A 26,616-nucleotide genomic window follows, 5' to 3' on the forward strand; every position below is an offset into this window, starting at 1 on the left:
ATCAAACCATTAACCTACTAGTTTTCTACCCTCATCCACAAAACTCCTCAAAGAGGACTCTACATTCCCTGGATGTACACAGGTAACTCTGGTACTACTTGGACAAAACTAAATCTATTAGGAAAGCTGACCACTTATTCATTTCCTTCTAACCCAGAGCCCTAGGGAAGGCTGTCTCCAAACAGACCATTTTCGTCATAGATCTCTAAATCCATTTCTTTGTGCTACTCCATCATGGGAAATCCTTGCAAGGTTAACAAAAAGCAGAAGCCAGCAACTGTGAGCTGTATGAACTAATTTAATTAGTTAAAAAATAAAAACCACAAAGATAACAGACCGGTTTCAGCTATGGTGTTAACCTAGCCTTCATCAGTGTAAATACTCATATAACATCTTGAGGTTCTTTTTACACACTGACATAATTAGTCACAAAGTTTCATTGGTGAGCTCATGAATATTCATTAGTACACAAAATCATAAATATTCATTAAGACCAGGCTGGAAAAGTCCACCCAACTTAACAACTCATTTATTTTCTTTTATATTTAGTTTGCTGTGGCAACCAGACTTATTAGATCTGTCACCTATTATTTTATCAATGATGGTAAAATGAAATCTTGCTGTGGTATGTTTAAGAGTGTGTTTATACAAGGCGTTACTCATTCTTTTACATTTAACATCACTAAGGTGTTCAGAAATACGTAACTTGAGAGGTCTAGATGTTTGTCCTATGTAAAATGCTGGACAACTGCAAGAGGCCATATAGATAAATCCAATCCGCGCTGCAATTTGCAAAAAACCTGATGTCATATATAGTACTGCAATTACTACTGGAGAATTGTTTGGTTTTTAACACGTTTACAATGGCTGCAATGACCACATGGCATGCAGCCCATAAGTTTATCTCCAGAAATTAAGGTTTGGATCATATTCTGGTTAGTAGCCTCATGGTGATGTTTGTAGTGACTGAAATGAGATCCAAGATTCCCCCCCCCCCTTCTAAATGAAAACATGCAGGTCTCGGATAAATGTTGTGACAAAACATTGTCAGCTAGGAGGATGTTCCAATGTCGTCTGATGGCATCAATGACTCCATCTGTATTTCTGCCGTATGTAATAATGAATCGTAGATTGCGGTTTGTGTTCTGTGACTTATGTTTATACTTAAGGTGGTCTTCCCTGTCCAAATTTGCAGCATAATTGCTTGCTGTATGTACATAACCCATACTGTAGCCCCTTTCTTGAAACCTATTCGACAAATCTTTGCGAAAAACCTGAAAGGTATTGTCTTCTGAGCAAATATGTCTCATCCTAATAAACTGAGACTTGGGGATGTTTTTAGTGATATGTGTTGGATGAAAGCTGGATACGTGGAGTAAGGTGTTATATTCTGGGTATTTTCTGAATACTTCTGTGCAGAGGGTGTTATCCTTATTCCTTGTTACCAGCATATCCAAATATGTGGGTCTTGTGTTGGTCATAGTTGATGGTAAATTGTAAACCCCATTTATTGTCATTGAGATACTTAACAAATTCCATCAGGTATTCCACATCAAACCTCCACACCATCCAGCAATCATCCAGATATCTACGCCAAATATCAATTTCCATTTGATAAATGTTGTGTGTAACAACATAAATGATTTGTTCTTCTATGTATGCCATATATAGATCTGCATATATGGGGCAAATGATGCGCCCATTGCAGTACCCCGTATTTGGAGAGAACTGTTTTCCATAGAAGAAAACATTTTTGGAAAAAAACATGTTCAGTTAGGCATATAAGAAAAGTGTTAAAGCCAGGTTTATATAGCTCTGATTTGTATAGCCAATATTCTACTGCATATAGCCCTGCCCAATGTGGTATGTTGGTGTATAGTGCACTAACATCAAAGATGCATAACAACCTCTTCTTCAATTTGCATGTCATTTATGATACCTAAAAATTCAGTGGTATCCTGAATTCTAGATCTTACCCATCTCAATAATGGTTTGAGGTGTTTGGTTAGAAATTCAGATAATGGTTCAGTTAGGGAGCCATTACCTGCCACAATCGGTCTGCCTGGGGGATGCAATGGATCTTTGTGAATTTTGGGCAGAAAATAGATGTACTGGCTGTTGGGATCAGATATAGTAAGATTATTTTTGGTGTTTTGTGTAATGATGCCATTTTCTACTGCTGAATCCAAAAACGTATCTATTTGATATTTAAACACAGATGTTGGACCAAGAGGCATTTTGGTAGAGTATCTGGCATCTTCCATCTGTCTCTGAGCCACAGCATCATATTGGGTCCAATTCATGACTACCACAGCACCACCTTTGTCTGCAGAGATGACCACATTTTTGCTATTGGTAAGTTCCTGTAAGGTTGACATATCTGTCTTTGAGACTGTTAGATTTGGAGTGAGTCATACCCGAAAGTAAAATGTAGATATTTGAGAACACTATTTTGGAAAAGACTCGCACAAGAATGCATGGGTGGAACAAAGGTGGATTTGTGGTATTCGAAATGATCAACAGTGACATCATATTTTTTGTCATGAAAATACAGTTTTAAATTAAGCAATCTGCAAAATGCTGTCACATCTTGTGCAAATGTGTCTTCAGGAACAAAAAAACCCGATATAAAAGAAAGACCTTTATTTAGCAAAGCAGTTTGTGAGTCAGACAATGTTACATCAGAAATACTGAGTACATTTGTTCTAGCAAACTTTATTTGTTTACTGAATCAAATTCACTGGCCTGTCCAACAATATAAAACAAATGCAGCCCCTCACGAGCTGTAACAGTCCCAGTAAAATAAAGATGCACTGGCACACTTTAGCGTTGAATAATAAAATTCCTTCTTTAATACGAACTGTTAAAACAAAATAGCTTCACAAACTGGTTGAGCGCTTTCATCTACTCCTGTAGATTTCCTCAGAACCATTTGAAAGTGCTTAATTACATATTATATAGTCTCCTTTCTCCAATAGCATCATCGCATTAATTAGTTGAAAACAATTGACTAACCATGTAAAGCTGTTTAAAGTGCACAGTGCTAGATTCCCTCAAAACTGTTCCTTCCCTCTAGTAACTTATTTTTTAAAATCCTTGTGTATGTCTGTATTGTTTTGAACATACATTCATATTCACATGTCATATGTACATTACATTATAAAATTGTTGACTATTAAAACCTCATAATGCTAAAAACTGTAAAAAATATATAAAAAAAGCTTCAGAGTGAATAGCTGCTTTAACATCACATTTTTGTGTTTTTATGTTGTCATAAACACCTTAATAAGAGAAATATCCTAGATAACACTTTACTTTTTGTCCAACATGGGTTTTATAGATATGGTATCATTAAGCCCTGGGCTTTCTGATGCATTCAATTTTATTTGCCAACGTGTCTCCTTTTCCATTAGTTTTTTCTTTGTGTTCCCTCCCCTTGGATTCTCTAGTATGTGTTCTAGTATACCAAACTCAAACATCTTACATTCATTATGAGCTTCACAATGTCTCCATAATGCATTATTTCCATCTTGTTTTCTTATAACAGTGCTCATAAATTCTATTTTTCAAACACCGTGTGGTCATTCCTACATAATAACTTGGACATGTTTTACATACGTTTTAATTATGTAGGAATGACCACACGGTGTTTGAAAAATAGAATTTATGAGCACTGTTATAAGATAAGAAAACAAGGTGGAAATAATGCATTATGGAGACATTGTGAAGCTCATAATGAATGTAAGATGTTTGAGTTTGGTATACTAGAACACATACTAGAGAATCCAAGGGGAGGGAACACAAAGAAAAAACTAATGGAAAAGGAGACACGTTGGCAAATAAAACTGAATGCATCAGAAAGCCCAGGGCTTAATGATACCATATCTATAAAACCCATGTTGGACAAAAAGTAAAGTGTTATCTAGGATATTTCTTATTAAGGTGTTTATGACAACATAAACACAAAAATGTGATGTTAAAGCAGCTATTCACTCTGAAGCTTTTTTTATATATTTTTTACAGTTTTTAGCTTTATGAGGTTTTAATAGTCAACAATTTTATAATGTAATGTACATATGACATGTGAATATGAATGTATGTTCAAAACAATACAGACATACACAAGGATTTTAAAGATAAGTTACTAGAGGGAAGGAACAGTTTTGAGGGAATCTAGCACTGTGCACTTTAAACAGCTTTACATGGTTAGTCATTAATTGTTTTCAACTAATTAATGTGATGATGCTATTGGAGAAAGGAGACTATATAATATGTAATTAAGCACTTTCAAATGGTTCTGAGGAAATCTACAGGAGTAGATGAAAGCGCTCAACCAGTTTGTGAAGCTATTTTGTTTTAACAGTTCGTATTAAAGAAGGAATTTTATTATTCAACGCTAAAGTGTGCCAGTGCATCTTTATTTTACTGGGACTGTTACAGCTCGTGAGAAACTTTATTTGTTTGTCAACAGTTCCATTAAGCCCTCCAAACTTCTTATTTTTTCGATGTTTCCTGCCTCCCCTCTTGTAAGGCCTAAAGGGGCCACACTGTTATTACGTTTTGGGATGGGGGAATCTGAGGTTTGCTGCGTCTCCAAATCCGTACCAGAAGAGGAATCACCCCCCGATGAATCAGTATATGTGTATTGCGTTTTCTAAGAATGGACTTGGGACGTTTGCGTTTGGGGGTGGTATTAGTTTTATGATAACCACCTTCAAACCTAACATATCTAGTATGTTGAAAGGGATCTGTTTGGTCCCTTTGAAATTTTTTGAGTTTCCTATCCCTGAGTTGTTGTTCAAAGGTAAGCAAGTCTGAGCTAAGTTTAGACAATTGGGTGGAAAAAAACGGTTGGTCCTTATATTGATAACTATCACATAATTTGCTAACATTAAGGATTTCCCTGTCAAAAGTACATTCATAATATCTAGATAATGTTTCCACAAATTTCATGGAGCAGTTTTGTTGTATTGTTGACCATTCACTGGTTAGTTGTTCATCTAATTCATTTGAATTTTAACTCTAAGCCCTCTGGGAGTTATCCCTTTAGCCATGTACGCTTTGAATAATTTAAGATTCCATACAATGGACCTTAATGTTCTCATGCTTCTATTCAGTTGTCGAAAAAACTTTTCACAGTGTGTTTCGTGATTATCTATGTATTAAAACTATTGTCATTGGGTCGTTCTCCTATCCCAAAAATGCCCAAATCTTCCTCATCAGAAGAGAGCCCAACCAAGATCCGATTTAGATCCATTATGAAAATAAAAAAGGGATATTGGCTACAAGGGTATAAAGGAGCCACACAGACTCAAATGTAGGTCAGAGACAAAAATCAAAGATGAAACTTACTCCAGTTGAATGTTTGATCAAAGTCAAAAGATAGATTCACACTTGTGTATTAGCCAAAGACCAATTTCAAATATAGAGAAAATGAATGCAGTACCACGTACTACAGATTAAAAAGATTGTATGTGGAAACTGGGCAATAACGGCCAGTAAAACTAATCAAATATTGAGTCAAAACCAAATGTTTTGGACTATATGAAGTCTAAGTTGTTAAGAACAGCCCTGACAAGAATACTCATACATAGATCTTGTCGGCTTGCATTGAATAGATCATTAAAATGTTTCTAAACATAACCTCTGACAGTTGGCAAAAACCTTGCCACGTCCAGATCCACTTATAAATGAATAGCAAATGTTAGGACTATAATGGTAACTGCAATATAATTATATCACAATAACCCTTAACAGGTACCAAATTATTTGTAGAGGAATCTGAAGTTGGTTAAATAAACATGTGTAAATCAATAAGATATAGTTGTCTGTAATCTACCAATGAGTCCATCAAAAAGGCTATTGTCTATTTGAATTGGAGTCCTATAGATTGGACAAAAACTGACCTGGGGAAATTTGCTGAAATATATAATATATCACATGTATATGTAACATTCCCTCAACCACTGTAAATTAAACTGATGGAAAGATAGGACCAATATATTTTGTGCAAAATAATAGTGTGTTATATAATCTTATTTAGTGTGACCATACTTATAAGTGGTTTCAATATGTCCAACAAGTCCAAAATGATTCACAAAATTATTATTAGCATCTACAATGTATGTATAAATTCCCAAAGCTGTATCAATATGAGTGACTTAGACATGCTGGCCATATAAGTTGTCAATTAGGGAAATATCTAACTGTAGCCTTACTGTGCTACAGATCCACACTACAAAATATATTAGTGAGACCTAAAAATTTTTGGTAGTAAGAACAACATTGATTTAGACCATGTCAGGCATGCAATTATTATATAAACAATGCAATATTAATTGTTAGCATGAATCTGTATATGAGTCCCAAAGTTGTATTAGCCTGATATCTTTAACAAAATAAGTCCAAAAAATACACACAAACCATTTGCAAAAAATAGTCCAAGGTTGCCTTGTCTGCTTTGCAGGTCCGATAAATCCTAATTCATAGGACAAAGAAATGTAGTGCTTGGTATAAATAGCGGCCTTAGTATGAATAGACTTATTTTATCCAAACATGTAGATGTATTAACGTTATAACAGCTGAGCACACAATCATTTATTTGTCCATTATAGTTCTTAAAACAACCCTCGACCTGATGTACTTGTCGAATCACAAGGTGATAACCCTTCAACCTGCAACGGATGACACAGCTTTCTGTATTGGTGAATCAGATTGCCACACAATCTTAAGTGCTATCAGTACCCAATAGCAATAAAAAATACCAAGAGAAACGGACTTGCTCGACGAAAGTATGATGGCACAAAACCCACAAAAAACGAATGTCCAACTGAATAATACTCAGCAAGGGTTTAATGTAACAAATCCACAAAGCGTAAAAAAGACAGTATAAATTAAGCGCTTTCGTTTGGCTCCTGCCAAACTTTTTCAAAAACAGTTATACATCACTTCCTGTTATTTAAATAGGTTAAATCAGTGATGTAAGCAATTGAGTTCATTCAAAAAATTAAAGAAATAACATGCCTTAAAAACTTTGAGCACTGTGGGACCAATACCTCAAAAGCAATACTTTAACAGTACAAATACTATCTCCGTAAACAATGCGCTGAAATCTGTGCTAAACAATTACTTGTAAGGTTGTCACAAGTCTTTGTGAAATTATGTTAAAAAAATTAAACTTAAATGTCTGTGAGATGTGTAAAAGCGTACATCAAAAGCAGCAGCGTATAATCAGCATATAAAGAAAATGTGCTCACAAATACAAATCCTTATTCAAAAAAGTCCAATTATGTAGAATGTGTGCGTTAATCCAACGAATGTATGTATATAGAAATAAAACGTCCCTTAATGTCAACATACGATGAAATAGTAATGCGATTAAAAATGTAAAGAAAATTATATAGTAATGTACAGTGTGTAGTGAAATTTCATGCGACTAATGTTTAATGAATTATGAATGTAAAGTATTTTGTGTATATAAATATTTTGTATATAAAATTGAATTAACCTCTCGACAATAATAATGCTAGCAAAAGTGCGCTTCTATATAAAAGCACTCACCCCATATTCATGAGGCTTAAAGCCAGCCTCTGAAAAAGTCGTACAATAAAAATAATAATAGTTATTAATTTATTCCATAAATGGTGTTCGAAATATTAATTGTGAAGTATACAGATATGTGTTTGTAAATACATAATACCAACAATCATATAAATGTGTAAATATTTTCTTAGTTAACCCACAACAATGTCTCTAAAAAACAATGACACAATACATTAATAGTAATATCGTAATTGATAAGTGAATAAATTAAATAATGCATTAAATTAGTATTCCTTAAAAGTTTTAATTAATATTCCTTAAAAATTTATCGATGTAAAAATTCGTTTTACTTTTGATGTAATTATAAAAATAAAATCTAGTATTAAATATAAAATGAATAGTTAAATGATTAATTAATTTGTAAGTTAATAAATTTAATAAATATTATATTAAATAACAATAAGAATAAGAAAACCTTACCTAACTAGTGATTTCAATTTTAAAATACTACCAATAGATAAACAATTATTTAAACCTGGCCAATTATTAGCATTCAATCTTAGTTGCCATTCTAGCTCACGTCTTTCTAATAATAATTGCCAGGCCCCACCTCTGATGTCTACCTTCAGGACATCCAATACTACAAATCTAAAGTTGTGCGATATATTTGTACTAATGTGTTTAGCTAAAGCATTTAATTAATTTCCATCTCTTATGGCCCTTATGTGTTCACCTATACGTTCTTTAAGTTTCCTTTCTGTTTTACCTATGTAAAATGAGGTGCAATCATTACATAAGGCACAATACACAACTTTTTCTGTAGAACAGCAAGCTTTGTCCTTTAAACAAATCTTAGTATTGTTTATCTTCAGTTCATTCGTTTCAAATACATAATTACAATATTTGCATCTACCACATCTAAAAGTTTTCCCATGTTTTGTTTTATACGTGTTTTCCAAATGTTTTTTTCAAGTTCATGCCTTTTTTGTACACTATAGATGGAGTGTTAGCAAAAAGAGAATGCAATGTTGTATCCGCCTTAATGAGCTGCCAATTCTTTCTTAAGATGTATGTCTATAGAAGTACTATCAGAATTAAAAGTTGTAATAAAACTCTTAGTAAATGATAACATTCCTGTATTGTTTGGTGTTTCAATGTTGATATGAATCGTTGTAGTGTGATTATTAGTGTCATTGTCAGAATTTACTGCATTTGAACTCAATGTGTTTGATGTAGTTTTTTCTACCTGATTTAATAAGGGTATGAAATGTAAATTATCTCTTTTATAAACTACTTAATTCATAATATTGTATATTAAATTGTCAGGATAACCTCTATTTTTAAACATATCGCACAAATTCAGACATTCAACTATGAAATCATCTCTTTTACTAATCATTCTGGAGGCCCTGACAAATTGGCCTTTTAAAACAGCTCTCTTCTGAGTGTAAGGGTGGCAGCTGTTAAAGTGCAATAAACTATTACTATACGTCTCTTTTCTGTATATTTTTGATTTGAACTCTCCTTTCATAATGTCCTTTTCCAGTAAAACATCTAAGTAAGATATGGAGGTGGAATTAATGGTAACTGTAAAATTTTAAAAAGGTAGTTGTTGAGTTAATATAGTTTAAAAATTCATCTAATTTATCACTATTACCACCCCACAAAATGAATATGTCATCTAAGAAACGTAGAAGTTAAAAAATATTGAATTAAAAACATACGTCTTCTCCCACATGTACATTACTATGTTTGCATAAATGCCTCCACACGGTGAACCCATAGCCACTCCTTCACTTTGCAAGTAAATGTTATTGTTAAAAATTATAAAATTGTTCCTTAAAATAATGTCAATAATTTGATCAAACAAATTAATTCTAGTTTGATCTAGACCCTTTTCATCCAAAAATGAATTAAACCAATCTATGCCAGTATCATGAGGAATAACAGAATATAAATCTTTGACGTCAATAGTGACTAATATATCATTCACATTATATTCAGTAGAACCGATAATGGATAAAAAGTCCCATGAATCTTTCAATAAATGTTTTTCCATGTATATAACTTCTTTAACTTGCTGTCAATAAATTTTGCTATAGGATTTGTGATGGACCCCTGTGCATCCACAATAGGTCTAAAAAGGGGGTTTTCTAAATCTTTATGGATTTTAGGCACCCCAAACATTGTTGGCGTCCTGGGGTGACAGATATTCAAAAAATTAAATTCATGTCAATAAGACCTTCAATAAATAGATCATAGATGATGCTCTAATACGTCTCTAAGCCGTATTTAGTTCATTAAGTGAACTCAACGTATATGTATTACTGTTAAGTATTTTTTCTAATGCATTATTACAGACATAAGTATTGAATATAGTCATCCCGCCCCCCCCCTTGTCTGGTTTAATGAATCTAATATTTTTTGCCTCCTTTAACATATTTAAAGTACTATACTCATTTCTTGACACCGTGTGGAGGCATATATGCAAACATAGTAATGTACATGTGGGAGAAGACGTATGTTTTTAATTCAATATTTTTTAACTTTTGTAAAATTTATCTACGTTTCTTGGATGACATATTCATTTTGTGAGATGGTAATAGTGACAAATTAGATGAATTTTTAAACTATATTAACTCAACAACTACCTTTTTAAAATTTACAGCTACCATTAATTCCACCTCCATATCTTACTTAGATGTTTTACTGGAAAAGGACATTATGAAATGAGAGTTCAAATCAAAAATATACAGAAAAGAGACATAGTAATAGTTTATTGCACTTTAACAGCTGCCACCCTTACACTCAGAAGAGAGCTGTTTTAAAAGGCCAATTTGTTAGGGCCTCCAGAATGATTAGTAAAAGAGATGATTTCATAGTTGAATGTCTGAATTTGTGCGATATGTTTAAAAATAGAGGTTATCCTGACAATTTAATATACAATATTATGAATGAAGTATAAAAGAGATAATTTACATTTCATACCCTTATTAAATCAGGTAGAAAAAACTACATCAAACACATTGAGTTCAAATGCAGTAAATTCTGACAATGACACTAATAATCACACTACAACGATTCATATCGACATTGAAACATCAAACAATACAGGAATGTTATCATTTACTAAGAGTTTTATTACAACTTTTAATTCTGATAGTACTTCTATAGACAACATCTTAAGGAAGAATTGGCAGCTCATTAAGGCGGATACAACATTGCATTCTCTTTTTGCTAACACTCCATCTATAGTGTACAAAAAAGGCATGAACTTGAAAAAACATTTGGAAAACACGTATAAAACAAAACATGGGAAAACTTTTAGATGTGGTAGATGCAAATATTGTAATTATGTATTTGAAACGAATGAACTGAAGATAAACAATACTAAGATTTGTTTAAAGGACAAAGCTTGCTGTTCTACAGAAAAAGTTGTGTATTGTGCCTTATGTAATGATTGCACCTCATTTTACATAGGTAAAACAGAAAGGAAACTTAAAGAACGTATAGGTGAACACATAAGGGCCATAAGAGATGGAAATGAATTAAATGCTTTAGCTAAACACATTAGTACAAATATATTGCACAACTTTAGATTTGTAGTATTGGATGTCCTGAAGGTAGACATCAGAGGTGGGGCCTGGCAATTATTATTAGAAAGACGTGAGCTAGAATGGCAACTAAGATTGAATGCTAATAATTGGCCAGGTTTAAATAATTGTTTATCTATTGGTAGTATTTTAAGATTGAAATCACTAGTCAGGTAAGGTTTTCTTATTCTTATTGTTATTTAATATAATATTTATTAAATTTATTAACTTACAAATTAATTAATTTAACTATTTATTTTATATTTAATACTAGATTTTATTTTTATAATTACATCAAAAGTAAAACGAATTTTACATCGATAAATTTTTAAGGAACATTACTTAAAACTTTTAAGGAATACTAATTTAATGCATTATTTAATTTATTCACTTATCAATTACGATATTACTATTAATGTATTGTCATTAGTTTTTAGAGACATTGTTGTGGGTTAACTAAGAAAATATTTACACATTTATATGATTGTTGGTATTATGCATTTGAGAACACACACACATATATATATATATATATATATATATACACTTCACAATTAATATTTCGAACACCATTTATGGAATAAATTAATAACTATTACTATTACTTTTATTGTACGACTTTTTCAGAGGCTGGCTTTAAGCCTCATGAATATGTGGTGAGCGCTTTTATATATAAGCGCACTTTTGATAGCATTATTATTGTTGAGAGGTTAATTCAATTTTTATATACAAAATATTTATATACACAAAATACTTTACATTCATAATTCATTAAACATTAGTCACATGAAATTTCACTACACACTGTACATTACTATATAATTTTCTTTACATTTTTAATCACATTACTATTTCATCGTATGTTGACATTAAGGGACGTTTTATTTCTATGTACATACATTCATTGGATTAACGCACACATTCTACATAATTGGACTTTTTTGAATAAGGATTTGTATTTGTGAGCACATTTTCTTTATATGCTGATTATAAGCTGCTTCTTTTGATGTACGCTTTTACGGGTACCTATTACTTCACCGACAAGTCAAAACAGCGACACTCACATGTTCGACTCCACATAATCGACGTTTCAGGTAAGCGATCTTCCCCCTCACAGGACCCATGGTAGCACTCGTTTCTGTCTTTTAACGCGTAAGGTTTACGTCATTCTTCAAAATGTACCCTGACAGCGTTGTCCTTACCTTCTTAATAGTGAAACGAGTGCTACCATGGGTCCTGTGAGGGGGAAGATCGCTTACCTGAAACGTCGATGTTATGAAGTGTCGATGATGTGGAGTCGAACATGTGAGTGTCGCTGTTTTGACTTGTCAGTGAAGTAATAGGTACCCGCTTTTACACATCTCACAGACATTTAAGTTTAATTTTTTTAACATATTTTCACAAAGACTTGTGACAACCTTACAAGTAATTGTTTAGCACAGATTTGAGCGCATTGTTTACGGAGATAGTATTTGTACTGTTTGTTAAAGTATTGCTTTTGAGGTATTGGTCCCACAGTGCTCAATGTTTTTAAGGCATGTCATTTCTTTAATTTTTGAATGAACTCAATTGCTTACATCACTGATTTAATCTATTTAAATAACAGGAAGTGATGTATAACTGTTTTTGAAAAAGTTTGGCAGGAGCCAAACGAAAGCGCTTAATTTATACTGTCTTTTTTACGCTTTGTGGATTTGTTACATTAAACCCTTGCTGAGTATTATTCAGTTGGACATTCGTTTTTTGTGGGTTTTGTGCCATCATACTTTCGTCGAGCAAGTCCGTTTCTCTTGGTTTACGTTTGGTTTGCTTATAGCAATAAAAAATACATTGCAAGGCCATGTTAAGCCTCACTCTACCAGGGCACCTGCCTCCTCTACTGCCTTTTTCAAAGGCATTGACTTCACCTCCATTTTAGAAGCAGTCACATGGACCTCGGTACACACCTTGACCAAGCACTACAAGCTGGACATGACCTCTTGAATAAGAGCAGCCCAGATTCATACCTAAAGCTCTGGTAGTCTCCTTACTGTTATGAATACTGAAACATGAGAATAGAAGGACGTAGAATAGCTGTGTAAAAACTTACCATAACCTTAGATGTCATTCTCTTCCATGTTGTAGTATTCAGTCCCAACCACCTATCTCCTGTTTCTTTCCTATCACACAATTGCCTACCTCTGGGGATATAGTCATCATCTTCACCAGTCTCCACTCTCAACACAGCCAACCTACTGTGCCTTGGGTCTGGCCTACATGTAAGCCTAAGGGTCTCCTAGTAGGGCCCACCCCCCTTTAATCCACAGGAGCACTACTATATGTGGCAAAACATTCTGATGAGGGTACATGCAGACGTCACTTTTATACCCAATGTCGGATTATGGCCCTGGGGTAAGGAAGTCACACGTACCCTCCTGCTACAAATACTTTGGTATACTGGCCGGATGGTGGCACTGCAGGCAGCAACCTCCCTACTGTTATGAATACTGCAACATGAGAAAAGGACATCTAAGGTTATGGTAAGTTCTTACACAACTCTTCTTTCTAAACACACTATCCCTGCAGAAAATAAGAGGCTGATCCACCATAAAACATTACAATTCAGATACTGATCTCTCTTAACCCCTGCAAGAACAGTAACTGTTTTCCACATTAACAACCTCAAATCATTCAGAATAGCAGGCTCAAATGATGTACACATTAAATTTTGTGTTTAAAAAAACTACGCTCCCAAGCAGGGATCACCAGTTTTCTAGCCGGTTTTACATTTAACACCCCTTTCAAAGACATTTTTACAAACGACTGCATTGCAAGAGGGTGGTCTAAGGGCAAACATACAAACCTTAATTGAGGAGTAAGGCAGGCCAGAGGATAGTTAACTCACACAAATGCACAACTAGAGAAGTACTAGCTCGGAATGAGGACATGTTTCTTTTCTTGGTACCAATGGGAAAACAATTTTCTAATATAGGACTTTCTAGTAGTATGCTTTCTTACCTCCCGTAATACATGCTGCACATGCTCAGAAAAAGGTATCAAAATTATATCATCCAGGCAGTTAGCTGCAGCTGTTTATATGTGCAGTCACTTAAGCAAAGCCATACACACAGAACAATAGTCACAAACCAAAATCACTCAAGCATACAAATGATGAATCAGGAATAAAGAACATACACAAGGAGACACTTCTAATGCAGAGGCCCTCAAAAGTAATGCCAGCATGGAATGGCAAACATAGATCACAGTCTACATTTACAACATGACACACCCACCAAACCAGACAGTTGTACTAACCTCACTTTGTGGCTTTTCCTCACTTTCAGACTCAGACGTCCACAGTTGCGTTTTGTCATCTAAACTCTGAATTAGTTTTGCAGCCAGCTTGATGTCATTACGAACAATTGGCTTGTGCTGTGTGATGCCATTTATGTTGCGCGCCCGTCTGCTTAGATCACGGTTTACCACAGGACTCAATTCACATTCCCGAAGCTTTAAAAGTACATAAGAAAATGCAAGTAGTAAAAAGCTTTACTCCTGAAAACAAGAAATCTATAGATGCCAACATATTCAGTGTGCATTACAGTTGATTAAAGAGCCATTTGCTAAATCGCAAAATGCTTAAACCAGTAAATATGCAAAATCATAACTAAATGAAAGTGAAATACTATGCTTCTTTCCACTCATAGTAAAAAGGGTGGGGGCCTATACCTTACTCATACAACTACTATTCAATTACAAATCAAAACAAGCAGTTCAAAAGGGGGACACTTGCAGTAAAATGTTGAAGAAGACAGTACAGCACTCCTGTGACAGATGTGCTGCACATTTTGTGTAAGAATGTTTTTAGCTTGGTTGCTTGTTCTATGTTTAAGTTTCTGACAAGGGGTCTTAAAAGGAATGCATTCCTTTACAAATATCTTACAACCTTTCAAATATGCCAGCGAGGAAGAAGAAGAAAAAAAAAAGTTAAAAATAACCTCCGGATATACAAACAGTTAAACAGCTAGGACCCAGATCAAAGATATCTGCCAAAAGCTGCAAGACTGTTGGAACTGGGGCTAAAAATGAGTCAGGACCTAAATTAGTGGCCTGTAGAAAGAGTCTTCCAGTTACTTATCTACACTATCACAGAATGCACCAGAGCAGATGTTAAGACAAGCAAGGTCAACGTCCATCAGAAGAAATGGAGAAGCCAAGCTGTTTTTTTCTGGGGTACCTGTCAACATGAGGCCTGTCAGTCAAGGGAGTGTGTCAGTCTATCAGACTTTTTTTACGAATACAAATAACTGAAGCCTTCTACTGCTGCCAAGCATAATATGCTACATTCAGAAAGAAAATAATCACCACTCTATCATGCATTTAAGGAAGTATTTCAAAGCAGAACAGCAGGGATATTCTAAAGGGCAAAACTTCAAGTTTGAAGATGACTGCAAGCTGAGAGCCATTATTAACTCCCCAAGTGATGTAGACATCCTACAGAAAGGTCTCACCGAGACCAATGACTGGTGACAAAACCATGGCCTTAAGCTTAATGCCAAAAAATGCGAAGTCATCCCCTTTGGGAAAAACACAGTTCCCACCAATTACCACATCGATGGGAGCCCACTGAAGGCTTTAAGAGAGAGATCTGGGGACACAGATTGACAGCAACCTCTCCTTTGACAACCACATTGCCACTGTGGTCAGAAAGTCCTATGTGGCACATTTTATTACCAAGGGTTTTGCATCCAGGAAGAAGGAGGTCATCATCTCCTTCTCTACTCTTCCCTCATTAGGCTAATCAGAGTAGAATACCCCATTTGGCATGTACCTCACTAGACACATGCAACAGCTGGAAAGGCCACAAAAGTACTTCATGAAGAGGATCCTAGGCCTGAAACACGTGTCCTACATGGACAGACTCAAAAAACTCCAGCTATTCTCTGTCTTGTATAGTCTACTAAGAGGCGATCTCTGCTCGACTTACAAAGCCATGTCTGACCCAGCTCTGTTGGAAATGCTAAATCTAAAGAAATCCCAATCCCTCCGCACCATACGCTCCAGACTTCAACCTTATTACGACAATCAACAGAACATGCTGGCGGGGACAGGTTCATAACCCAGAGACTGCCCATGCTCTGGAATAGACTTCCCATACATGTCAAGCAGAGCACCTCACAGGACCTCTTCAAGAGAGATCTTGATGAGTGATGGGAAATAGAAAGTTCACTCCAGTGGCTCTACTTGATAGAGGCACTAGGAACCAACGTCGGGCAGCAAGATGCCAGCGCACTTCTATGGGCTAGGCTTGTAAAAGCTCCAGGGCCATTGGCCTAGTACACACATATGAACATCGTTTATCTAGAACAGAGGTCTGCAACCTTTACTATCAAAAGAGCCATTTTGGCCTCTCTCCTACCCAATAAAATTCAGCTAGAGCCCTCTCTCCTACCCAATAAAATTCAGCTAGAGCCACAAAACCTATTTGACCCCTAAAATGAAAATAAAAGCATATAAAGTTTTATATATAGTTATTATACTATATATAAAATAACTAAGTTTATAAGATCAACATTTATAATCCATCCTTGGTTTTGTTCTTTTGTTGGAATTTTCATTGGAATCACTCTATCGCTCTCAGTGTGTGTGTGTGTGTGTGTGTGTGTGTGTGTGTGTGTGTGTGTGTGTGTGTGTGTGTGTGTGTGTGTGTGTGTGTGTGTGTGTGTAACTACCTCTTAGAGCAAGAAATCCAGACAAAGACATAAATAATGGGGGAGAAAGGCCCAAAAATAGGGACACTTTTTAAATATTCTTACAAACTTAGAAAGTTGATAGAATAAGAAGTTACGTACCTACCATAACGTTCCATGTTAGATGTCTTATTCTCACCTTCTTTCTTGCTGGATGGGTTCGGAGCCGATCCTCGGCTCCGACTCGGCCTATACTATAGCTCGAGAGCTATTTTTACTGTCTCGAGGCAGCCCTATATCCCACAATACCATGCGCTAACTCCCCAGATCTCGTTGACAGCTAACACATAGTATAGTTTTATTGTTACCAAAAAATAAGTCATTATATGAAAATACGGTCTCCCTGCTGGTAATACTCATGATACGGGTAACCCTGAATGACTATGTATCATGAAAGAGAAGGACACGGAGACCTTCAAGTCTGTCCAGGCTAGGGGGCAGGAGGGAGGGACTCAAGAAAGAAGGCGAGAAGAAGACAACTAACATGGAACGTTATGGTAGGTACATAACTTTTTAATGTTAAGTTGTCATTCTCGCCTTCATTCTTGCTGGATGGGACAGCATCCCTAGCATCTTGGTCCTGGGCGGCTCAACGGAACAGACTCCTGAGTACGGTGGAACCAAAGTCAGCTCTATTTCTGGAAGCTATATCAAGTTTGTAATGGGTAATAAAAGTATGTTCAGAAGCCCATGTAGCTGCTGCACAAATGGCATCTAATGGCAACCTTGCTTGAAAGGCTGTTGAGGTTGATAGTGCCCTGGTTGAATGAGCCTTAGGTCTTGAAGGAAGTTGTTTGTGTCTCAACTAGTAGACAAAGGTAATGATGGATGCTAACCATCTGGAAAGAGTTACCTTTGATACTGGAAGTCCTTTCTTTCCTTCAGCATAAGAGAGGAAGAGCTGTTCTGACTTTCTGAATTGTTTTGTCCTGTCTACATAATACCGCAGTTGACTATGAACATCCAAGGAATGTAGTTTCTGTTCAGCCCTGTTTGAATAATTGGGGAAGAAAACAGGCAAGTCAATAGTGTGGTTCAGATTTGATTCAGAAGAAACTTTTGGTAGAAAGGAAGGATTCGTTCTGAGAGCTACCCTGTCTTTATGAAAAACCAAATAAGGGGGACGGACAGATAAGGCCTGAAGTTCCCACACCCTTCTGGCAGATGTTATAGCCACCAAAAACAAGAGTTTTCCAAGAGAGAACCTTGAGGGAACAAGAAGCTGCAGGCTCAAAGGGAGGGAGAATTAATGAAGTTAACACTAAATTTAGATCCCATTGTGGAGGAGGATCCTTAATGGGAGGTCTGAGCAAAAAGATGCCCTTGAGGAAAGCTTTACAGAGTTTATGGGACATAATATTGGTTTCAGAGAGCCCTACATGAAAATTGGCAATGGCCGCTAGTTGTACTCTGATAGTGGCCGATGACGACCCTGAATGAAAAAGCACCGCCAGAAAATCTAGAACTTTAAGAATTGGTGCATTAAAAGGATCTAAGGACCTAGCTTCTGCCCAGAATAAAAAACGCTTCCATTTACTCGCACAAGTCTTCCTAGTATTGGACTTATGGGAGGCAAGAATGATATCACGGACAGGAGGAGAAATAAAGGGAAGCCTGGCTATAGTTGGAAGTGGAGCAACCAAGATGTGAGATTGAGGGACTGAAGAGACTGGTGCAGCTTGCCCGTCAGATGGGTCAAAAGGTCTGGAAATGGTTCCAGATGCCAGGGCTGTTCCAGCAGATAACGGTGCAGGAACGGAAACCATACTTGCCGAGGCCAGTACGGAGCAATGAGGATAATTTTGGATCTCAATGCGGTTGCTTTCTGAATTAACAGCGGAATCAACAGAAAAGGGGGAAAAGCGTATAAAAGACCCCGAGGCCAATCGTGGACAAGAGCGTCTCTGGGGGGATGGCCTGGTAGAGGGAAGAGTGTGAAGAAGTCGAGGCACTTGCTGTTTTGAGGTGTTGCGAAAAGGTCGCAGCAAGGCTGGCCCCACTTCTGGAAAATTCTCCCTGCTACCGCTTGATTTAGAGACCACTCGTGAGGCATGAGAATTGTTCTGCTCAGTCTGTCCGCTATGACGTTGGACCTGCCGGGGATGTGCGTTGCTATCAGAAACCGTTGAGAAGAGATCGCCCACTGCCAAAGTCTGAGTGCTTCTCGACATAGGGGGTAGGACTTTGTTCCGCCCTGCTTGTTTATGTACCACACTACAGACATATTCCCCATTTAAACTGCTATAGTCCCCATGGGAAGAGAGTCCTGAAGGGCTTGCAACGATAAAAGCACTGCTCTCATCTCCAGGACATTTATGTGCAGGTGGCATTCTAATTGCTGCCATGTGCCCTGGACAGTCCTGCCCTGATAGTGCCCCCCCCACCCGATCAGGGAGGCATCCGTTGTCACCATGGTAACTGGAGGGGGAAGAACAAAGGGTCTGCCCTGAAGAAGTTGAGGGGAGACCATCCACCAGGAGAGGTGTTTTTTGCAAGTTGGGGTTAACATTTTTGCAAGTTGGGGTTATCAAAATGTTGTGAGTCATTGGGAGCTGTTGATAGGACCACTGAGAAAAAAGCATCCACTGGAGAATTCTCATGGGGAAGCGGGCTAAGGGGAGAAGGAGAATCGCCGCTGCCATGAGGCCTAATGTTTTCAGTACTAACTTGACTTGAATTCTGTTGGACTGAAACAGTAACTGAACATTCCGCCTTATGTCTGTCACTCTCTGAGGTGGTAATGTTGCAGACATTTCTGTGGTGTTTAACACCGCGCCTATGAAGTTTATACATTGACAAGGCGACAAGGAGGATTTTGCGAAATTTATGGAAATACCTAGTTTGTTGCAAATGCGAATGGTGTAATCCCTGGCTATGATAAGATGCTGCTTGGTGGTAGCAGTAATGAGCCAGTCGTCTAAATATGGAAACACCTGGAATCCTTTTTGTCTCAGGTGAGTCATGACCACTGCCAAACATTTGGTGAACACCCGGGGGGCTGTGGTGAGACCAAAGGGCAGGGCTCTGAATTGGTAATGACTGGCTCCCAGCTGGAAGCGGAGAAACCTCCTGGAGCGCCTGTGTATCTTTACATGATAGTACGCGTCCTGAAGGTCTAACGAGCACATCCAGTTGTCTCTGCCCAAGAAGGGCAGAATGGACTGCAGCGTTACCATCCGAAATTTTGTCTTCTGCACAGACTTGTTCAGTCTGCTGAGGTCCAAAATGGGTCTCCAGTCTCCTGTCTTTTTTGGTACCAAAAAGAACCTGGAGTAGATTCCAGATCCTAGCTGGTCTGCTGGGACTGCCTGGATGACACTTTTTTCTAACAGCTTTTTTATCTCTAGCTGTGCCTGACCCCTTTGTCTGGGTGGTACGTCTGGGAGGGGTCTTGGCGGTTGGATCGGAGGGGAAAAGAAGGGGATTTTGTAACCCTCGGATATGATCGACTGTACCCATTTGTCTTGAGAGAGGGATTGCCAGGCTTCCGGGTACAGAGATAATCTTCCCCCGACTGCCTCCGAAGGTGGACAAGTCGGGCAGCTTCTCAGGGATGCTGAAATGGTTGGTCAGGGAAGGATTCCCTGGAACCCTGGTTCTGTGGACCCCCTCTGCCCCTGGGGCGGCGTCTATTACTGTTCCCCCCTCTGCCTCTGGGGGGGGGAGGAAGTTCACCACGTGCAGCAGGCGCTACTCCCTGTGGTTTGCGGAACAACATCTTCCCACCCTTCTGACCTTTAGGGTATGGTCTAGATGGTGTGGAAAAGTGGATTCCCACGGCAGAGAGAGTCTTACCATCTTGCTCGCACCTGGTGAGGGTATTCTTCACCTGAGGTCCAAACATCTCTGAACCATCAAAGGGGGTGTTGAAGGACACCTTGAAGGGATCAGCAAAATTAGAGTCACATCCAGGCATGACGTCGCAACGCAACACCTGTGCCTGTGGCCCTACTCGCTCCATCGGCTGCAAGAGATAAGCTGCATGGAGGAGCTGGCAATGAAATTCAGGATAGCCAGCTGGGAGTTAATCTTGTCTTGATACCCCGCAGCAGAAGGATCCTGTATGGTTTCACCCAGTTCTTTGAGCAAATCTCTCTGAAGGCTTGTGAAATGACATAGTTCAGCGACCGCATGGCAAAGGTCACTGAAGCAAATGTCCGCTTACCGTACCTGTCCATAGTCCTGGACTCTCTATTAGGAGGATGAACAGGTACAGAAGGATCAGCTAATTCCTTCTTAGTGGCGGCTGCTACCACCATAGCATCTACCGAGACACCTTTGGTCAGAAATGGTTTGTCTACCGGAGCAGAAATAAATTTCGAAGGCCTCCTAGGGGTAAGTTCCACAGAGTCAGGAGCCACCCATGCCTTTCTGGCCACTATGTCCAACGGTGGGTCGAAAGGAGGGGACACCCAGGAGGTGGAAGGGCGAGATCCAAAAGCGTCAAGGTAAACAGACTAGTCCTCGGAAGGTTTGAGGGTGGACCAATTTCCCCTGTCTCAGGATTTCTAGGATGTCTGAAAATGAGACATCCTCAGAGGGGGATCTTGGGGAACCCTCAGACTCATCCAAGTCGGTGTCAGAAGTGATAGACTCAGGGGAGTCTACGTGCTTCCTCTTGCACTTTCTTTTCCTAGGGGGTTCCCCTGAAACATCAGGTGAGGCCTTGGACGAAGAAGAGATACCCAAAGTGGGTACCTGAAGCTTTGGATCTCTGGTATCGGTTGCAAGAGGATGGCCAGAGACTGTAACAGGCACTGTAGAGGGAGGAGCTGAAGGAACAAACCTTGGAGCAGACACCGGATCTAGCACGCACCTCAAAGGCTCCCCTATGATGCACAGAAGAAAGTCCTGGTTCCGAGGATACCAGGACTGCTGCCGGCACCGACAGAGAAGGCTCCGAGGCTGATGTCGGGGCCGAACTAACCAGCGCCGACGCTCCGAGAGGGAGAACGGGGTCGAACAAGGTTCCGATGCCACTCACCCCCTCAGAGCCGACGAGGGAGTCTCGGCACCCGGATCCCTCCACGGACGGCGCCAATGAAGAGATCGGTGCCGGGGACGGAGGTGGCAGTATCGGCTCCGACGTGGGCAAGGTCCCAGTTCCGACAAACTCCGGCTCCGAACTCAGTTGAAGAGTCGGAGGAGGAATCAAAATTGGTACCGAAGGAACCACAGTCTGGCGAGATGGGCTTTGGAGCATTTGGGCCAGTGCCTGAGACTTGAGAAGTCTATTAACCACCCTCTCAAGGTCATGGTCGGAAAGCCTGGAAGACCTGGAGGAATGAGTCCTATGGCTCCGCTCCGATAGTAAGGGCGATCCTGGAGCCGAATGGACAGATTCTATAGAGGGTGACCTAGAGCGCTTGCGTGATGTTGTCGGCTCCGATAAGGGTTTTGGAGCAGAAGGAGTCTTGCTCGCATCGGCTCCGACTCGAGCCGATGTCGAAGCAGTATCGGTTCCGCCAGCCGTCGACTCAGAAACTGGAGCCGAGGGTTTGGCGGGCTTGGAAGGCTTCCCCGAGCCAGACTTAGCTGGGGAATCTCCAGGCTTTAATAAGCCCCTCAAGATCAATTTATTGAGGCACTCCTGCAAGACTCTTGGGCTAAAACCGTGGCAAACGAAAGAAGAGTCCTGCAGGTGCAAGGGTCCTAAACAATAAACACAAGAAGTGTGACCATCTGTCAGAGACATTTTCTGACAGCACGAGTCACACTTCTTGAACCCTGAAACCTTTGTGTCCTTAGACATAATGATAGGACACTAACAACTAGTAGTCAGCACTCACACACTCACTCAACCCTTTAAAGAAAGAGGCTGACCAACAAACAGCCGCACACACTAAAGAATCTATAGAAAAACTAAGGCCTACAGGCCCGAAAGGTTTGACTAAAAAAAGGGGTGGGAAAGGGCTTAGTAACAACTTTTTTAAGGGGTTTAGTGTGAAACTACAGTGGAAAGGTAAGGATAGAAAAAAAACTAGGTGAAAAACTAAGAATTTCCACAAAAGAGTTCTTTACTAACCTGAGCCGGTAAAAAAGCAACCTCGCAGCGAAGCGGCAAACGAGATCTGGGGAGTTAGCGCATGGTATTGTGCGATATAGGGCTGCCTCGAGCCGGTAAAAATAGCTCTCGAGCTATAGTATAGGCAGAGTCAGAGCCGAGGATCGGCTCCGAACCCATCCAGCAAGAATGAAGGCGAGAATGACAACTTAACATTAACAGGTTTTGCATTAGCGTGAATTTTCTGAAGGATATGAAGTCTGCAACTCAAATGCCTTTCTATATTTTCTGACTTCAGCCCTCAATGACTTGCCAAAAATTTTGCCAGAAAACCACAATTTTAAGAGAAACAGGCCAAAAATATGAGGCATAAAGTAGGACATTTTGTGTGTGTGTGTGTGTGTGTGTGTGTGTGTGTGTGTGTGTGTGTGTGTGTGTGTGTGTGTGTGGAAAATGCATGTTAACAGAAACTGTTATTCAAGCAAGTTTCTAAGTTTATAAGAGCAATATTTAAAATCCATCCCCATTTTTGTTCCTTTGTTCCCCTTTATGTGTGCTCTGTCCAGATATCTTGTGGTAAGAGTTTGAGAGATATGAGAGGTACAGAAACCTTTCAGGAGCTGCTGCTGCTGCTAAGGGATCACTCTGTGTGGGTGTGTGTGGAATGCATATTAACAGAAACCATTTTATTCTAGCAAGTTTCTAAGTTCATAAGAGCAATATTTAAAATCTGTCACTTGATCGCTCTCAGTATGCACGTGCGTTTGTGTGTGTGTGTCATGTGGCAGAGTGGCCATAATTTTTCAAAGCTAGAGGGAGCCACTGCAGTGGGGTGGAAGAGCCGCAGGCTGCAGACCCCTGATCTAGAATTACTGACACAGGGCAATGTGTTTCTGCTACTCTGGCACATCCATCTGCTACATCTCAGGTCAGAGAGACCAACAGACTGCCAAACACAGGCTATGAAGTCTGCATCTTGAGCCTCTTTAGGGGGCTTGTATATAAGCACTCTTAGCATACTTGTATATCCTTCCAAGTAGCTGTGAGAAGTACAGTAATGCACTTACGGGTACAAAGGAGGACAACTTGCTTTCTCAACTTTTGCAGAGCTTGGGACAGCTGGGAGACTAAGAAAAAAAGGACTCAAGCAGCTGCAGAGATAGTCATGTCTAGCTTACAAGTCTGTCAAAATCTGTCTATATCCATACAGACAGAATATTTGGCCCATTTTCCTTTTAAAAGGGGGCACAATATTAGGGTCCCTCCATACCTGGACAACTACTCAGTGCATCCACAACTGCTGGTAGTACCCAAGGCTGTTCCACCTTTCTAAAAAAAACTTTAGAAATATCCTCTACATAAATGTTACCTCACCTGTGGGCCACCTCAGTTTTAGGGTTGGTCTGGGAGAAGTGCAGAAAAACCTGCTCTAGTCAATATGAGGGTATTAGACCAACAACAGACAGTGGTAAAGCACTGAATAGAAATGGTTTGATACTGCTGGTGCAGATGGTGTGAAAAGTTGCTAGGATGGAGGTAATGTGAAGCTAAAGATGGACTGGTAAGCAGACAGTTTGAATAAAATCACACACCATAAAAACAAAGTTTCCTAGAGGCACCAACTGCTGCATCTGAAATACAGCTGGTAAATAATACAATCATCAGGAAGGCACAGTACCACAGGTTGATAACTGCTCAGACATCAGGCAGTGAAGGCTGCTGTACCAACATTAGTCTTGTAAGCCGGGAAGGGGGAAAGAATGATGCCACTTTTGGCTGGCTGATTTCCAATATTTTTAATACCAGACAACATGCTATAACCTATCCTCAGAAAGAAGAAAGGCAAACGCCTAGGGCAGGAGCCAAAAGCACTCCTGCAGAAGTAGAAAAATGTGAATACACTTGCACCTGGTAGAAATGAGATGCTTCTGAAATTAATTCACCTCTCAAAGCAAGGTTGAAGTGACGTTGCTTGATACTCACCTCAACTATAGCTCTTCCCTTCTCCAATAAGAACTAAATATGGCATGGGCAATGCCCTCTGCACATCACATGTGTCTCTCAGTCCACGTGGGAGACACCTGAAGTCAGAAAGACCTCATGCATTCTGTGGCTCAAGACACAACAATACCACAACAGCAAATACAAAGACTGGTTTTCAATGAGTTTTATGCAGCGTTTCCAAACCTTCTCAAAACAGTGAGAAGACCTGGGTTGCTGATGTGTCTACCTATCCTTCCTGTGGGGTCTGGACTTTTTAGCTGGGGAGGCAAGAGCTAAAACTGAAAGACTATCTCATAATTATGTCTAACTCCAAAAACAATTACAGTGACTTTCCAACTGTTTAGCACTGCACAAAGTTAAGAGATAGCTCACAGATATTCCCTTACACAGTAATCTAATGTTTGGACCATGTTCCTTCAACTCCTTTACTAAAGTGACACTTGACAAATTAACAGAAAAGACAAACGTTACTGAAATTTTCTCCATTTACATTTGCTGTACATCACATATCTTATTCCTTTGTAACCATCAGTCCAACATTACATAAATAGTTGAATTCCCTTAAACTTCACTCCTCCTTTTGAACATTTATTTAGCATGTACTGTTTCCACAATTTCCATTTCTAAATACATTGCACCTTCCCTTTTCTAAAGATCCCTGTTCCAGTTCCTTTCTCTCTTACAGGATTCAATACTTAAATATAGTTGTTTTAGATTTTTGATTTCCATTTTCTAGTAATTGCTTTTTGGGCAGACAACAGAATTAAACTTAAGAGTTTTACTTTGTCTGGATAATACAGACCCTGTGCCCCAGCTCAAAATAATAATTTACATAGCTACAGCTATTTGCTTACCTAGTATTTCTGACAGGGTACTCTGTATAAAATTAGAAATTTGCCAACTCATTACACTTGCAAGGCATATGTTCCAAATTACCTCCTCCTTCCCCATCACACCAACACTTGCTATTTTTTGAAGTCTGCTTGAAGTATAAAAATACCTATGCAAACACTTCCGAGCAAAGATCCTAAATCTTCTAGACTTTGTTGCATACTGTGGAGTTGTACACAAGTCCTTCCATTGTTCTGTTGTAAATTATTTTTCCAGCTTCTCTTCCCAATCTTTGCTAACCTCTTAGGACTAACAGTGCATGCTAAATATAAATCTTGTATGCCACACTAATTAGCTATTAACAGCAGTTTCTATTACAAAAACTATACCAGTGTGGGTCTTGCACTTAAGATTCCCCTGCTCCTTCCTCTCTTCATGTAGTCTGATATCAATAACTGATCATCTTGGTTTAATCACATTTTTGTTGCCTTTTCCCCTGTAGTTATTTGCTCCAAATAGTTTGGTTCCTTTGCCAGTAATCTCCAACAAATTCCAGCCCCCTCGACTATTTTCTGTATACTGTATTACACAGAGTAACTTGTCCAGTTTATCTGGTGCCATGACTTTTCACATATTCCTTACACTGCACAGAAAACCCACATCTCTGCTGAAACTCTTCCAAATAAATGAACATTATCCTCAGCACCTCCAAAATACACATACAGCTGTAAGAAAGCAAAAGGTCTTAGTAAACATTAAACTGTAGCGTGAGAAAAACAAAAATGGGGAAGAGTTACTGTCAGCAAGGGGGACTATAAAGGAAATACTAGCCATCCTACACACTCAAGATAGCAGGAGAGAGACGCCACAGCCTTGTGATAATATAACTCTTCACTCTTCTCCAGCAGTAACT

At 38.8% G+C, this 26,616-nt stretch overlaps 1 protein-coding gene across 1 annotated transcript in view; it reads right to left on the reverse strand.

Annotated features, from left to right (window-relative positions):
- Positions 1 to 26,616, reverse strand: part of SRRT (serrate, RNA effector molecule) — a gene marked incomplete in the record, with an annotated part of 984,080 nt that overhangs the window by 650,171 nt on the left and 307,293 nt on the right. Inside the window, 1 exon segment of the mRNA XM_044077005.1 lies at positions 14,430 to 14,624. Within this exon segment, the coding sequence (XP_043932940.1) occupies positions 14,430 to 14,624 (195 nt within the window).

Source organism: Protopterus annectens, chromosome 7.part0, assembly GCF_019279795.1.
Source record: "Protopterus annectens isolate FY-2018-M chromosome 7.part0, PAN1.0, whole genome shotgun sequence".
Classification (NCBI taxonomy): Eukaryota; Metazoa; Chordata; order Ceratodontiformes; family Protopteridae; genus Protopterus; species Protopterus annectens.